We start from the raw sequence: 17527 nt of genomic DNA, 5'->3' as shown, positions 1-17527 counted from the left end.
TTGATACTAGTTTTGAATTTTACATTTAATTTAAGAAAATTTCGCTACACTATTATAAAACTAGTTTTTAGAAAACTTGTATTAAAAACACTATAGTTGTACTTGAATTTTACTGTATTTTATGCAAAAATTTTTTTTGATAATTTTAAGTACATTACCAATTAATGTGTAAGTAATTCTAAAAGTATATGTTTTTAAAAGCACTAAACTAATAAACCTATAAAATGTTACCTTTCCGTAGTACTTGTTTTTGTACACCTTTAATGTTTATACTATTGTTTCAATTTAAAGTGAGTAGAAATTCTTTGTTCTTTGTTAGAAATAATCTGCTTAGATTGTATAAGTTACTTAACATTGATTCACAAAAAAAGGTATGAATTAAGAATAGAGTTAGATAACTACGTTAGTCAATTTTAAAGACTAATTGTTGTACAGTAGTTTATAAATCTAGCTAGGGTTTACTATAATAACTTTTACCATAAAACTTAAACGTTTGGAGAGATTATTAAGTTTAGTTTTAGTCTAGTAATTTAAACTTCTAATTAGTGGCTTGGCCTGGCTAAGGCTAATTGATACAAGTTAAAAAAGAAAAACGAACTTTATTTTTTCGTTTATAAATCATAGATAAATTGTTTTAGGTTGTTATAATATTATGTTATTATACAACTAAATTGTTTGATATTTGAAATTGTTTAAATGTAAAGAATTACTTTCTTTAGTTGGTTGGATAAATCTGACAGTATACCTTGAAAATAATGATATATAAATATAAAAGTATGACAAATATGTAATAACTTAAAATAAAAACTTATTAATCTTTTTAAATATTTTTGTTACTTTTAATTGAAGCAACTAATTTTTGTTCAGAATGGTTATTTTTTAAATTTAATTTGTTCGAATTAAACATTAAAAAATATTTTAGATTAGTTTGTGATGATGTATGTTTATGTAATTGCATGAGTTATTTATTTTGTTTATTTTATGTAACAAATAAACTTTTAATTTAGTAAACTTCTAAAAGTTATAATACAAAACAAACAAATAAAATTTTAAAAACTTTACAAAAAATATTTGAAAAAGTTATTTTCAAAAGGAAGGTGCATGATAATTAAAAAAAAATCAGGTGGAAAGTGATAATACTAACATCAGATTGTTGGGAACCCTGGAAATATCGCTCAATGACGTCATAGACAGCGAAAACATGACTGTTGATGACTGCTTTCAGCTGGAAGACGCCGGAACCAATTCGAAGTTGAAACTCAGACTCTCGTTGAGGGTTCGAATCTGTATAACCTGAATCTTAATAATGCTATATATGAGTTTTAAGACTTAAAAATATAGTTATATATAATTCTGAATACAATGTTAAAATACATAAAGATTTTGATTATATTACTACGATCAAGTACACATGCCCAACTTTAATAAAACAAAAAAATATTAAAAAATTTATTAGTTTATACTTTTTAAAAAAATACTCGTTTAAAAGTTTGTAACAAAAATCTCGACCCAAAATAATAATAAGTTTTTTTAAATTTACTTTCACTTAGACTCTTTAGATTTGAGGTAACTTTTATAAATGTAAAAGAATTAATAACAAAGTGTCAGTTTTTAATCACATTTAGACTCTCCAACCGAAGGAAAGCATTGGAAGCACGAAACTGGACGCCAGCGAAGTGCTGAATAAGAACCAATCAAATTCAGTCAGGAGAAGAACAGCCGTTCCGCCAAACAGCGTAGAAATTGCTACTGATGATGAAGGTAAAATAAATAACTCTTAATATTTACTAGGTAAAAGATATTGTCTAAAATAAGTTGTTGTTCAGATTAAAATAAACAAGAAAATATTTTATTCTGAAAAGTTAAATGTATGTTTTTTCAAATTAGTGTATTTTTTTCAGGTTTTGTAACAGATATGTAGTAGCAAAATTGTTTTTAGTTAAATGATGAAACCTATTCAACCCTTTCTTATCCTTTTTTAAAACATGTTCTCAAACTACTTAGTTTATAAATTTTTGATTTTTTTAGCTCATGATTTACCAGACATAAAATGAAATTTAGCCTTTGAGCAGTGTTTTTTCTAAGCCAATTATAATTCAATTAAGTAAAATTTGATTTAACAAAGTTTTTTGTAACAATCAGACAATGCATCCACGATAGTCGGCTGCGACTCCACCGAAAAAATAAGCACCGAAGGAAATTTCAACCACGAGAGGTCGCCATCCTCCTCCTCCATAGCGAGCGAGATGAGCGTGATGCCGCATGGCAACGGCCATGGCAACTGTGGTGACGAGGGGCTGGCGGACAAGGGAAAGGGGCGGATCATGCTGACCATCAGGTGGAACCACGGAACCATATCGGTGTTGGTCGTCAAAGCGGAGTGGGTTGATTGAAAATTATTATTTAAAAATTTAATAAAATTTAAAGCAATTTATTTTATGTTTTTGGTTTTAGCGTTTGTAATAGATGAAAATTTATTGAATTTATTTGTACATAGAGACCTTTTTATAGTTATATAATTGTATATATAATAATAAAGTAAAATACTACCTTAAAAACACAGAAAAAGTATTTTCTAATATTTTTACTATGTTTTGATTCATAAAAAGTTTTGCTAAACTTACAATTTAACTTTTTAAAACAAAGTATGCTAGATTAGTTTTAATTTTCAAACTACTTTTAAATGCAAAAAAATATTGTAAAGATTCTACTCTGATAGTTAGCATGGTCTTGAACAATGTTCGATCTTTTTTTAGTTATTTTTCAACAACTTATACAAGTTAAAAGGAAGTGTTTAAAAATCAAATGCATGTTGGTGTAAGGTAAAATAAGAATTTACAAAAACGATTAAAAGTCTCAAAAATTTAATTTAGGAACCTTATGATATGTGATGAGGACAATGCAACTTCAGATCCCTACGTCAAAGTTTCCCTGCCAGAAATTAAAATGACCAAAAAGACCAAAGTTGTCAAAAAGTCCCTGAACCCAAACTTTGATGAGCTGTTAGTTTTTAAAAGTTTTTTTTAATAATATAAAGACAATAAAGTTGAATAACTTAAAACTTGAAAATTAAAATTAACTGCGTAAGCTGAAACCTATTCTTTTTGTATTCAAACAGTTTTTGCAACATTTATTATGATAAAAAAATAATCAGCTTAAATTGACGATGCTTAGAAAAAGTATAACCATTTATTAACGAGCTAAATTCTTAAAGTAAAAACATACATTATAAACAATTAAAAAAATTATTTTATGTTGGCATTTTCTTTAAAATATTTTGCTGTGTACAAAAAAATCTATGAGAACTTTTTTTTCCTATTTTTTTATATATCATTTTATACGGGAACCGTTCAGTTCCAACCCGCGCACAATTCCCACCCGATCAATTCCAACCCAAATCAAATCCCACCCGAATCATTTCCCACCCGATCATTTTCCACCCGATCATTTTCCATCCGAATCAATTCCAACCCGATCAAATCCCACCCGAATCAATTCCAACCCGATCGATTCCCACCCGATCAATTCCAACCCAAATCAAATCCCACCCGATCAATTCCCACCCGATCGATTCCCGCTCAAATCAATATTCCCACCCGATCATTTCCCACCCGAATCAATTCTTATCTACATAATTCCTACCCGGTCAATTCCCATATATTATCAAACCCGATTATACTTATTCTTGTACGAGTTAAAAATTTTAATACGCTTGGAACTCACATTAAAGTTTTGGTTTTTGTATTTTTAAAAATCATTTGAAATATGAAATTAGTAAGGTAAAAATGATTTTTTTATTTAAGCTAAAATTGTTATTGTTTCTTATTTTATCATGTTTTCAGTTTAATGTCAGTTTTGTTTGTTGATAACTACGATACTTGTAAAATGCTATCATTGTTACTAAAGTTTAATCCAGATCAGGTTTAAATAATAATTAAGTTTTAAGTATCGGAACCATTTTCTATCATGGTAACTAATTTATGTCCAATTAATTTTTTGTACGAGTTGGAACAATTGACATTGACACTTAATAATATTTTAGTTTTTGTAATTAATTTAAACAAAAAATTAATATAGTACTGTACAACATAGTTTTCTTAAATAAGAACTTTGGAATTTGATAATTATATTAATGCTTATTTTATTAAACTCCAGACCTAAATAATTTTTGTTCGTTGGTAACTAGATTTTTTAAAAGTAATTACGGCCGACAAGGAAAATTGGCCTATCTTTTGTAAAATGCTTTTACGGCTAAAACAATTTAGTCCAAATCAGGTTTAAAGCAAATTCAAGTCTTTTAGTATACGAACTATTTTTTTAACAAGTTATTCTACGGTAACTGATCTATTTCCAATTAAATTTACCTTTGTAACGACTAGAGAAATAGTATTGCTGGGTATAATTTTTTTTAAAGTGAAATTATTATTTTTTTGTTTTATTAAGCTTAATGTTTCATATTTCTTGTTTAAAACAATACTTCCTAAGTTTAATTTAACAACAATTTTAAGTATTTGATGCCTGCGGCGCGAATAGGTTATTATAGAAAAATTAATCTTTTTTAAAAAATATTTGTCATTCAAAAAAGTTCTTATTCAGTTGTTATTTAATTTTTTCTTTAAGTCGCTTCTAAACCAACCAATTTAATTGTGTACTATATCTACCTAAAAATGAGCTTATTTTTATTGTAACTATGAAGTTTTTTTTCTAAAACATATGTTTTATTATTCATGTGAAAATAGATAAATTAAAAAAAAGTTTAAACAACTAATAAAAACTTACTGTTACACAAAGACTGATGTAAATGTTTAAAATAATACAGGGTAAAATGCATTTGTCTTACTGTATAATTTAAAATCAATACAATCTAAAATATGTTTAAATGCATATTTATCAATTGTCTTTTATGCTATTTTTAAACACCTCCTAAAAATGTTATAACTTAATATCTACCGCTATAGGACTTTTAAAAATTGATTTTTAAATAAGTGTGTTCAAAGCACTTACAATAAATTTATCTTCATTAAGAATGTACTATGAGAATTAACCAAAGATTTATATTTATAAATATTATTAACCAATTTCAGAAATAAAAGAATTTAATAACGAACAAAAACGAAAACTGACACAGATACTACAATATTTAAGTTGTTGGCTTAAATGCGTTATATAAAAACTGATTCAACTGAATCAATCCTACTAAAGAACTTAGATTTTTTTTTAACGTTGTGTTCTACATTTTTAAAATAACTAAAATATCAACATTATTGAAATTGGAGAGATAAAAAATTGAATATATATTAATAACCAGACAAATATTCAATAAACTTTGTAAACAAAAGAATTTCGTAACGAACAAAAACTTATACAGATACTAATAAGTTGAAGTTATGAGCTTAAATGCCTCTTATAAAAATTGATTCAAATTTATCATAGCATTAATGATCAAATATTTTTTTTACAAAGTTTTACATTTTAATACAACTAAAATTCAATATTAATAAAAACAAAAAATTACTATAATTTAATAACTTAATTGTTAAACGTTATTAAAGAAAACTATTTTGGTCGAAATATATGAGTTAATATGAAATTTTAAGCTTAAAAAGAATGGAACTTGACTGAAACTTGTAATCAATCTTTCTTTTAAACTTTACATGTACAAAAATTAAACGGATTAGAATTTATGCATAAAACTAACCGTATAACATGTATAAAGGTTGATAATTATTTTATTTGAAATATTTATGAACTGGATAGAGTCGAATGAGAATTCATTCGAGTGATAATTTACCTGGATGGGATTTGAACGTGAGGGAATTTATCGGGTGGGAATTGATTTGGCCAGTATTTAATTCGTGTTGGAATTGTGCAGGTTGGATTTGATTTGGGTGAGATTTGATCGGGTGGGATTTGATTCGGGTGGGATTTAATCGGGTTGGAATTGATTTGGGTTGGATTTGATCGGGTGGGAATCGATTCGGGTGGGATTTGATCGGGTGGGAACTGATTCGGGTGGGAATTGATCGGGTTGGAATTGATTTGGGTGGGAATCGATTCGGGTTGGATTTGATCGGGTGGGAATTGATCGGGTTGGAATTGATTCGGGTTGGAAATGATCGGGTGGGATTTGATTTGGGTGGGAATTGATTCAGGTGGGATTTGATCGGGTTGGAATTGATTCGGGTTGGATTTGATCCGGGTGGGAATTAAGCGGGTGGGAATCGTGTGGGTTGAAACTGAACGCGGGTTGGAAATGTTAGTATACCATTTTATACAGCTTAACTATATCATATTTTTTTAGTCCACATTGAGCGAAACAACTTAAGAAGCTAAAAATATCCATTTAGTTGTAACTGTTGTGTTTTTTATTTAAAAATTAAATGTGTAAAACACATAAGCTCTCATTTGTTTTTATTTAATTGATCGAGTATGCACAACTCTTAAAAAAAATCGTAAAACTAAAGTCCAGGAAACACACCTAAGTTGAGAAATAGTAAAATCCTTTCTCTACAGTTTTATATGAAATTATATTTTTTCCAAAAGTACTACCAATTTTTTTTTTAATCATTTTTTGATAATGTGTTAATATTTTAGTTATGTTATTTTTTTCTGCTAAAAAATCAAATTTAGTCTAAGTTTTTTGCCTTAGGTTATAAATTTTAGTTTTCGTAGTTGGTACTTTATATGAAAAACCTACTCAATTAGTTTTTTAAAACATAAATTAATTTTTATTATTTATGGTATAGTTTTATTTTCTTCCGCTAAAACTTAATTGCTATGGTAACGAATTTATTTGTTATTCTTTTTAATTTACGTTTTCTATGCTAATTCATTGGGTCGGAAAATTTTTCCTCTCACATCTAAGCTACTCTTAAAAGTTTCAATGGAAAAGAAAACTCAAAATTCAGATTCAGCTCCTACCACAGAAATTGAAGAAGACAAAACAAATGAAAAAAGCGAGACACAAACAACTGTGAAGAGCAGAGTCACAACTAACAATTACAAAAACATGATTTTCTTTACTCACAAAAGAGTCGACTCACCACCTCCTAAAAAAGAAGAAAAACAGGAAACCTCAGTTGATAAGCCCGAAGATTGGTCGACAAAAATAGTAATCGAATCGCCGTGGAGAAAGAAAGACACGCGGTCCGAAAAGGAGAAAAAGGAGAACCCGCAACATGTAATACAACCTTTCTTGAATCCTTACATGCAGTATTCAGGTAACTTCGTTCAGAACAACATGTTCATCAACTCAATGTACAGCTACTGCAAGAGCTTCGTCAGTCCCCAACAGCAGGAGCAACGAGCCAACAAGAAAAGAACGTCGAAAAAGAAGAAGGCAAACAACGGCCGGCTGTTCAAGAGCGACGACTCGAGCTGCCGCAAAATTTTAAACAGCGACCTGAGCTTCAAGGCGAAATGCGACCATTTAGCGAAGAGCCTTCAGAGAGAGCTGACCGCAGCGAACAGCAACGTGGCAAGGATAACCTCCATTCTGCAGTCGGTGCGGAAGCTGGAGAATAACGAGGAGGAGGAGGCGCCGAGTCAGCTGGTGAAGGTGCTGAACTCGGTGAGGCGGTACGACGAGAGCAGGAGGTTCCACAAAATGCTGTACGAAGCCGAGCAGGCGCACAACGGGTTGAACAACAGGAATGTGCCGAGCTTCAGGCAGAAGTGCTTCGAACTGAAGTTCAGGCTCGGCTGCGTGGCAAAAAGTGCGGAGACGGAAGAAAGTAAATTGATAGCGATCAAGCTGCTGGATGAAATTCAGAATCTGAGGCCGGCGGATTGCGATAGAAAACACCTGAAGGTTTTCGAAGAAGGTTTGAGGAAGCTTTCGAAAAACTACAAGGACGCAGAATTAAATTCGAAAGTCAAGGAAACTTACGAAAAAATTAAGACAATAAATGTTAAAAAATAGTTTTGATAGTCATTAAACATTAAAAATAAACAGCATTAATATTTTATTTACAGTACTTTTATGAGAATATTTTTTTATTCTATTTCATAAAATAAAGCTAATAAAATTTTAAGACTACTACAAACAAAGTTATGCACAGCAATAGTTCTTTATTTATGATTTCTAATACTTTTTCAAAAGTGTTGAGTGTAGTTTTCGGGGTCAATTACAAACGAAATTGGCTACCGCGTCAATCAGGATGCAGGGAATTTCTATCAGCCCGTCGAGAATGCTGCCCGAATTCGACTTTCTCCTGCGCCCTCTTGAAGGTCTTCCCCCTCTCCTGGACGAGTGCCTTGTGCTGCCGCCACCGCCGCATCCGCAGTCGCACGACACTGTGTTCTTGCACGGGGCGTAGTTCATGCTCTGAATGCTGCGGAAGCTGCTGCAGTCCTCAAAGCCGCGGGTCCTGCACTTGTTGTTGTCCTCGTATTGTGAGTGACAGGAGGACCTTGCGGGCTTGCACGAGGATTTTCGGGTGAAACGCGAGCAGGCGCTGTGTGAATCTCTGCACTTCTTCTTCTTCCTCTTCTTGGGTTTGCACGGGTCGCACCCTCCGTAGCTGTCGCTGCACTTTTTCTTTTTCCTTCTGTTGCACGGGTTGCACACGTCGCAGTCGTCTTCCTCGCACCTGCACATGGCTTCTTCCAGCGGCCTGATTGGTCCCTTGCGCGCCGCCCGCTTTGTGTTCATCACCGTCTCCTTGTAGTGCTTGTACCCGAGCCTGGTGATGATCCGGTTCTGGTTGAAGTCCTCGTATAAGTTTTTGTCTTCATCGCCTGAATCGTCGCAGTCATTGATGTCCAGTTCCTGTAAGGACGGGTACAGAAGCTTTTCGTTAGAGTGCGGGCACTCTCCGCACAGGTGGTCCTCCTCCGATATGTCGGCGTGGCAGCATTCTTCGCACTCCTCGCACGAGTCGAGCTTGTCGTTGTCGAAGGCGCGGCACTTGTTCGAGCTTTCCGAGCTCTTGATCTTCACCCGCTTCCTCTTGCACCTGCGCTTCTCCTGCTCCTCATACTCGTCCTCCGTGTCCTCCTCCTCGCACGGCGGGTGGAACGTCTTGCACTCATGATGGAGCCTGATGACCGGCGTGTGCCGCTGCATCAGGTGGTCGCTGTCCAGGCTGACCTGGCTGTTGCTGCAGCATGCCGCGTGCCTAGTGTCGTGCCCTCCACAGTGGCTGCTTTGTTCCTGGTGCTCGCCGCCACTCTTGCTGTGGCTTTTTCCGCCTTTTTTTGACTTCTTCGATTTCCCACCCTTTTTCTTGCTCTTGCCGTGCTTTTTTCCTTTCTTAGATTTGCTGAAGAACCCCATTTTCTAAAGAACCATGCTGACAGTATGCAGTTTACATACTGCTGTAATTATGCTGCTAAAGCATTAATTACTTTACTTTTGTTGGCTATAAAAAGTAAAACAAGTCAATTGTTTATGTGTTGTTATGGTAACTCGTAATTGAACTTTTTATGCTAATAAGTGTTCTTTACTTTTTAAACCGGTATTTAACATACTTTAAAACAGCTTTAATTTTAGATACAATGTTTGGTAGCTACAAATTATTTATATTATCACAAAATAGAAAACAATACGTTGTATGTACAAAATTGCAGGGTTGCCACACACTCAGGGAATCTCAGGGAATTTTCAAACTTTAGAAAATCTCAGGGAATCTCAGGGAAACTCAGGGAATTTTGGCATTTTTCTTTTAACTCAGGGAAACTCAGGGAAGTTTTGATTCTTTCTCTAAATTTCAGGGAAGTTTTTGAAAATCTCAGGGAAATTTTTTTCTAGATCTAGAATGAGGTTTAGTTAATCCAGTTTCAATATTTGTTCAAAAGTAGTAATTTTTATTATTTAAGTGGTTATTTAGAATTTTTTTAGCCTTGCGGCTAGTTCTTCAATATTCTTAGTATTAAAATTGTAGTTTTTTTAAGTTTTAAATTTATATTTACTTAAGTAAAATCAAACAGTTTAGAGAAATGAAAGTTTTTGTTAACTATTCATTGAAAAGTTCTAATAAACTTTTTATTTTTAGTTACTTATGTAGTTTAAAAAACACTATGTTGTACTATTAGTTCTTATTTTTTAAATAATAGAGTTATTTTTTATTTGTTTACAACTACTTGTTTTCAGTAAAAAAAATTAAAATGAATACAGATTAGTGTTGTATTACTTTTGTTAAAAAAATAGAGGTTAAATTTTTGTTTATAAATAATAATTTCAAAAGTAGTAGCAGTAATGGTAATTAATTTTTTTAGTGTGAATGTTTTAATATACTTTACAACTTTTTTGCAGATTTAATTTAAAAGCTTTTTTAAGTATTATGAGTAAAGTACAGTTTAAAAACTTGTTTAAAAAAAGTTGGCTTAACCATGAAGACTTCAAAGATTGGTTACTTGAGGGTGTAGACAAAGAGAAGTTTAAATGTAAGTGGTGTGGTGATGATACACCAATGGCCTTATCCAACATGGGTATAAGGGCATTGAAATCGCACAGTATGTCAAAAAAACATCTTAAATTGAAAGCCTCTAAGAGTAAAAATAATGCAATTACTTCTTATTTTGGTGGGGCTAATAGTTCAACTAGTATATCAGCTGCAACTTCTTCAACAGCTGCTGAAATTTATTGGGCTCTCAAGTGTACTAAAGAAAAGTGTCAATTAAAATGTCAAACAAATTAAACTTTATTCTTTTATGTAGAAAGTTAACTAACAAGTTTACACAAAGTTGTGCAAAAATTTAGTTTTTAATATTTAATTGGTTTAAACCTTTTAAGATGAGTTTTTGAAAACAGTTTTTTTCATAAATTTAATGCAGAAGCATACACATACAACCTTCCTTTTATTATTAAATAAGAAAAATGAAAATGAGGTATTAATAATTTGTGTTAGAAGAGAAAATTTTTTTTTAAGATTTGAAAAATACTCAGGGAAACTCAGGGAAATTTAAGGTTACTCAGGGAAATTTTTGGTCACTCAGGGAAGATTTTTTGGCTCAAAGAGTGGCAACCCTGAAATTGACACAATCTTAATTTTTCTTAGTTTGTTTAATTTTAGAAATTTTGTTAAGTTGCTGGATGTACCTAAAGATCAGAATGACACAAACAAATAGTTATTAGAAAAGTTTCATAATATTGAACTATTTGTTATTTAGAGTTTTTCAAAATTCACTATTTCACCATCTTACGTAATACAAAAACTTACAAGAATTTTATCCTTATTTAGTTTGGATAAGTCTTGTGCGTTAAAGAATTGAAAAGTGATCAAATATTTATGACCAACATTTATATGTACCATTATGTTTAATTAACTTTTAGTTTTTTAAATAAAATAGAAATTTATCTATATCTTAAAGAATACTACAGCAGTACTATTTGAAAACATTTTGATAAAAATTTCTGGGTAAAATAGATTTATTTTTCAATTCAAATATGTGCATTATCAAATTGATAATATATATATTTTTTTTAAATGAAAGATTTTATTTAGTTACAAATTTTAATTCCTTCATATGTTGTTTTTTCTTGTATATAAAAGTTATTGTTTACCCATACACTAACTTTGGTATAAATTTTGTTTTTAGTACATATTAGTTTAAACTTACCGGCATCTTATTAGGCTTATAAAAGAATAAAAATATTTTTCTTAGTATTGATAGTTAAATTGAATGGATTAGCAAATTAAAAACTTTAATGAGACAATTTATACCTGATTCATATGCAGATGTGAAATGGCTTTTGAAAACTTGTTTAAGTTTATCTAACATACATAAGTTATTTTTTAACAGATTATTTTTAAAAGTGTTTTTAATAATTTTTGTATTTTTGAAAAGTAATCTCTTAAAATTATTGTTGTTTAACTTACAAAAAAATTTCAGTTTCAGGTTTCAAAAACTATTTTTTTATTTCCTATAAAAAAGCTAACTTTTTTTAAACTTGTGTTTAATTTTCTTAAACTTATTTCACGCCAAGCGACGGTCACAAAAAATAACGTTAATTTGTATTAAAATCAATTTTTACTAATTGATCATAGTTTTGCGTGAAAAAAGTTAAAAAAAAAACTTGAATACAATTTGTTTTATCTCATTTCATAAACTCTTCTAAATTTAGTGTAACTTTTTAAAATTAAAAGTAGTTCTTAAGTACTATCTTTTATTTGTAAAAAACGGCTAGCAACGTTCAAAGGTGAAGCAAAAAAACAGATAAAATTTTTTTTTTGAAATATTGAATAGTTTTTTATTTGTACGAAAACGTCCAAGATAAATTATTTTTTATTTTTCAAAAGATTGAGGTTCGACATCAATAGCGGTTTCAGCAACAGGAGAATCTCGAACACTGATAATTTCTCCCTGAAGGTCTCGGTGAAGAACCACGCGGGATTCCTGAGTAAGGAGAAAACCAGGATGGGATCGGTGGGAATCCTGTTGAATTCCTTTCACGATTTCTCCGTTCCTCACACTAGATGGTTTGTTTTGTTTTTTCTTAATCAGGGTTTTCAAAAGTGGTATTGGGGTCCATCTTAGCAAGTAAGGGGATTAAAGGGGCCGTTACGTTTGTTTTTTTTTTAAGAGGATATTTTAAAATTCAACCTTTTGGTTGTTTTAAATGGTTATGGTATTTAAAACTGTATTTGTTTTTTATTTGATACTGGCACAAATTTATTTATAAACTTTTAGATTTATAAGTAATTTATAAAGAAAGTTTCTGTGAAAAATTTAAATGAGATTTTTTTATAATAAATACAATTTCGTTTGATTTTCAAAAAGTGAAAAAAAAACTTTTGAAGAAATAAGCGTTTTACTCAAGAATATATAGTATTTTGCTCAATCATGATTAACTTTATTCCGAAGCTATCAAATTAAACTAAAACTATCCATATAAGTTAGAAAAATATAAGCTTGTTTTAAACAATACATTTTTCTTGATATCAGTTACTATTACTTGTTAAGAACTTTTTTTTTGGTTTGTTTCTGTATGAAATTTTTTCTTATTTCTTTGCTTATAGTTCTAAGTCGAACAATTACAATTATTAAACTGTGGTTATAAGGAAATAAAATAGATATATTTTATAAAAGGCAAAACTTAAAAACTTTTGGTATTTTTGATGACTTTCATCATTTTGGACGGGGTGAAACATTTTTTTATAATACATTTTTGTTTATTTTTATGGTTATGATATAAACTCAAATAGTCAGTTTTTTGAAAAATAAAATACTTTGCATATATTTCAATACAGGTATGCATTAGAATGAGAAAGTTTCTGAAGGTTTTATTTTCACGAGAAATTTGGTCGATAAATAGACGGAAGTATTGAGATTTTCAGTTTCATCATGTATATTTTTCGTCAACTATTTTCTGTTTGTTTTTCTATCAAGTGAATTTTTCAAACATTTATTCCTTTTATTACCTAAAGTTTTTCTACTTAGACGTTGCAATTTAGAAATCATTACAAACACTTTTGCCTTGAACGGTTACTATACGGGCTACTCTGCACAAAAAACGCCTGAATTTTATTTTTTGTTACTGACAAGTGTTTTAATATTGTATTATAAACCACCTGAGTTCCAATATAGAATGATAATAAGTTAAATTTTCGATAATATTTTAATATCAGGTATTGTGTCAAAACTTAATTGCTTTCTATTTATTATCAAGTATGTGGTACACAAGTTATAACGTTACTTTTTCATTAGTAAAACTCCAGAGTGCACTTACTGGTGCAGTAAAATATTTTATTTCAAATTTTTTGATATATATATTTGATTACACTTTTTCTCAACAATATGCATTATTTTGATTGCAGTTACTTGAATTTATTTGACTTATAGTTGCTTCTGCCTTCTTTGTACGTATGCATGATTTTTTTGTGCAGAAGAATATATTTTGTTTATTTATATATTAAAGCAAAATAAACAATTCAATTTACTTTAGATTAAGAAAAATAAATTACAAGTTTCAAAAAAAAAACTAAACTAAGAAGATTTATATGACATATGTTGTAGACATTTTAAGTCTTTTTTGTTTTTTATGTTAATAATTTAGACGTGTAGTTGTACTGTTTAGTTTTCAAAATAGTTTCAAATTGAGGGTAAAAAATGTAATCAAAAAAAAAGAAAACTTCTATCTTGAGTAGTTTTGCTCGCTAAACGCCAAATTTGTTTCTTATTAAAGGCAATAGGAAGTCAAACATTTTAATTTACAGTAACTATCATTGGCTTTTAGATAAAAACTTGAAGTATAAACTGTAAGTCACTCTTTTAGAGTATAAAAGTTCAAATGAACTTTCGTTGAAGTCCATTTTGTGAAAAAATTCCTATCAAAACCTATAAACCGCAATCTTTTATTGTCAACTGTCATAAAAAGTTAAAAACGCACTAAAAATCTACCTTTTGTTGTTGAACTTTTCTTTGAGACCTCAGATTTTTAAGAAACATTAATTTACTGTTCACTAAAAACTATTTTAGAAATTAAGATTAGATACTAAATTACAATTTGCTGAGAGTTTAAACTTAATCAATTATTGCAAGAATGTTTTAGCATTCTTCTATAAATAAAAAACCTTATTATGTTATAACATTTCTCTTCGATTATCTTACTCAAAGTAGTTTTTTTGGGCTTTATAAAAAATTTAAATTTTATTTTACCTTAGGAAACTGATATAGTTTACAAAGAAAGAAATAAATTTAACAAAAATTTTTAAGATTAACTTTTTTGACTTAACTAACTATAGATTGAAATAAATAAACACAACTAGTTTTAAGCTTTATTATAATATCTGGATAAGATAGAAAAATGTAGTGCATTAGTTTTTACATAACAAAATACTAGCTGTGTCAACTTTTAAATATATTAGATTAGGACAGCTTAATAAGTCAATATTGTTACTATAAAACCTCATTCTTGTAAAAGATATGTAACATATAATAAAACAACTAATATAATTGTATAAACAGAATTTAGCATTAACAAAGTTTAAATAGATAAGAGCTTTGGATTTTTGTTAGTGTTTTAACATTTAATTTCTAATAACTAAGTGAAACAACTAAAAGCTAATGGCAAACACACTAAAAAGATATTCACTTTTTTTTTTAAATTTATCTTTGACTTCTACTGTATCTTCTCCTGCAATGATCTCTGATAAAACTGTCCAAGAATTTTTAAGCAAACATTTTTACTTGTTTAAATTACTTTATCGATAGCTTATTTACAGTCTTTTAAAAATTAGTCTCTTAAGATTTTGACATTACAACTGACTTCAGACAAACTTACTCTTAGAATTTAAGCAAAAATTGTTTCGATTTTAAAGTTTAGTTCTAAATGATTTATTTTCAGCAAAAAAAAAATCATCAAGCTATTTTGTTAAATGTGTACTATATATATATATATATATATATAAAGGTTTATTTAAAGATGTAAAACTCAAAGGACTCGAGTTTCGTGCCTATGCACTCATCAGCTTCAAAACAAGTCTAAAATTTTTAATTTGTTTTGAAGCTGATGAGTGCATAGGCACGAAACTCGAGTCCTTTGAGTTTCACATCTTTAAAAAAACCTTTTTATTAATAAAGCCCTTAAGTTGGGCTCAGTGTGAAAGATTTGATTTATTAAGTTAAATAACTTAATTCTAATTATACATATATATATATATATATATAATAAGGTTTTTATTTAAACTTGAACACCTTCTACTGAGCCCACTTGAAGGGCTTTTAAATAATTTATTAAAAAAATAAGATTTTAAAAATACTGGTACACGTGTTTCATAAGACTAGACGCCTTAATCATCAGCCAGCTAAATTTAAAATAAATTCAAAAAACTAAAATTAACAAAAACAACAGTTGAGTGATGATAAAATACTTCAAAATTTATTGTACTTAAAGAGGAGCTTTTTCATATGTCGACAAGACGATATGAATTCACTCCTCTTATTTAAACAACCTTCCTTTTTTAACGCATACATAACGGCTGTTGAATCTTTTAAGCACAGCCTACAAACAGGGTTATTACCATCTGCTATATATATATGTATATATATCTAAACATAATATTTTTATAAACTTTAGTAAGTTATACTTTTAAAAGCCTTTAGGTGTATTAAGAAATATTTTCTATTGTTTAAGATGCTTATAAGTTTAACAAGAATTAATCAAAATTTTATTGGGTGTATTTTTAGTTTTTATTAATTGTACAGTTTCTCTATTTGGTTTTCAAAAAATTGTTAAACTTTAAACTTTTTTAGCTGTTTTAAAAATTTGTTTTCAAAAACTTGTTTTCTAACTGGTTTAAAGAATGGCAACCTTGTTTATGTTTTAGGAGCAAAAATAGAATATCAAATCTAAATTTTGAGTAAAAAAAAGCATACTAGAAAGTTATTTTTATGCTTTTTTTCTGAATGCTATTTTTTTCTAAATATCAATAAACTATTTGACTATGTGTTCTATTTTCTCTATGGTGTCAAAAATAGTAACAAGCTTAATCTTTATAGATTGTACAGTTTAAAGAACTTTAAAAACTTATCTGAAATCCGTATGCAATGTCAAATTAATCGGAAATGTGTTTTATCATTTTTTTTTAAACTTAATGAATATATAAACTGAACAAACGTAGGTCTCAAAAAAGTTAGTTTTAAAACATTTAAATTGTAATTCTAATTTATTCTACAACTTAAAACACTTGAAAATTTTGAATAGTTTTAAATGAATATAAATATTTATTTATTGCAGTGACCTCCTGAGCAAAGTGAGGTATCAAGATGACAAATTTGATGTGATTGAGTTGGATCCTTATGGCAGTGTGGGTCCGTTGCTATAAAACATTTGTACTACTAAAAAAAGTGTTGTTTAAGGATAAATTATATAAAAAAAATACTAAAAAACTATTATACGCAGTAGTCTTTTTAAGCTGAAATAAAAGCAAGTTTATTCGCACATAGGTATACGTGCCTGGTGTACTTTGTACTTAGTTGTCACAAATTTGCATAATAACGAGTTGGAACATTTTGTAACAATCTCGTTTGCAACCAACATCTACTTTTGAAGAATTGTTAAAAATAACTTAAATAAGTTAACTTTTTATTTATATTTCAATACAAACCTCTTTTTGTTTAGACAATGATACCAATTTAACCACCTCAAAAAGTTTTAAAGTAAAACAAACACTTCTTTCTGTAAATGGATACAAAAATAATTGTTTTGATAATGTTTTTCAAAGTAGAAAATAAAATTATCATAAAAATTTGTTGCAATCATACCTAGCTGCTGCAGATAGAATAAAAAAATAAGTTAAGCTAATTTTCTATTAAGATATTTGTTTGTCGTTTAAGCATTATAACGCCTAAGGTAGCGATGAAAAAGTATAAATCATAAGTTCAAAAGATTGAAGTTTTATTTGTTTAATAAAACAAATTAAACTTTAGGTGTTAACTGGGCTTGTGTGAACGTAAATAAATACAAAAATAAACATGCTAAAGTACGTAGCGATAGTTAAAAAGTTTAAGTTCTTACAGCTCCTTCAACGTCTTTTCTTTATACACAATATAGTTTAACAATTTTATCTAATTTTAAAGTAAG

General features: G+C 29.2%; 1 protein-coding gene across 2 annotated transcripts in view; it reads left to right on the top strand.

Annotated features, from left to right (window-relative positions):
* Positions 1 to 13804, top strand: part of LOC145835667 (extended synaptotagmin-2-like) — a 30202-nt gene extending 16398 nt beyond the window's left edge. For both annotated transcript variants that reach the window (XM_082943357.1, XM_082943356.1), the window contains 6 exons: positions 1124 to 1276; positions 1626 to 1761; positions 2143 to 2380; positions 2874 to 3002; positions 12243 to 12422; positions 13194 to 13804. In XM_082943357.1, the coding sequence (XP_082799483.1) occupies positions 1124 to 1276; positions 1626 to 1761; positions 2143 to 2380; positions 2874 to 3002; positions 12243 to 12422; positions 13194 to 13209 (852 nt within the window). In that variant the 3' untranslated portion in view covers positions 13210 to 13804. The remainder of the gene's footprint in view (positions 1 to 1123; positions 1277 to 1625; positions 1762 to 2142; positions 2381 to 2873; positions 3003 to 12242; positions 12423 to 13193) is intronic.
* The last annotated feature ends 3723 nt before the right edge of the window (positions 13805 to 17527 follow it).

The sequence above is a fragment of the Thalia democratica genome, chromosome 5, assembly GCF_965202585.1.
Source record: "Thalia democratica chromosome 5, ktThaDemo2.hap1.1, whole genome shotgun sequence".
NCBI classification, from domain to species: domain Eukaryota; kingdom Metazoa; phylum Chordata; class Thaliacea; order Salpida; family Salpidae; genus Thalia; species Thalia democratica.
The sequence above is the reverse complement of the archived record's forward strand: the minus strand, read 5'-3'. Positions and strand labels throughout refer to the sequence as shown.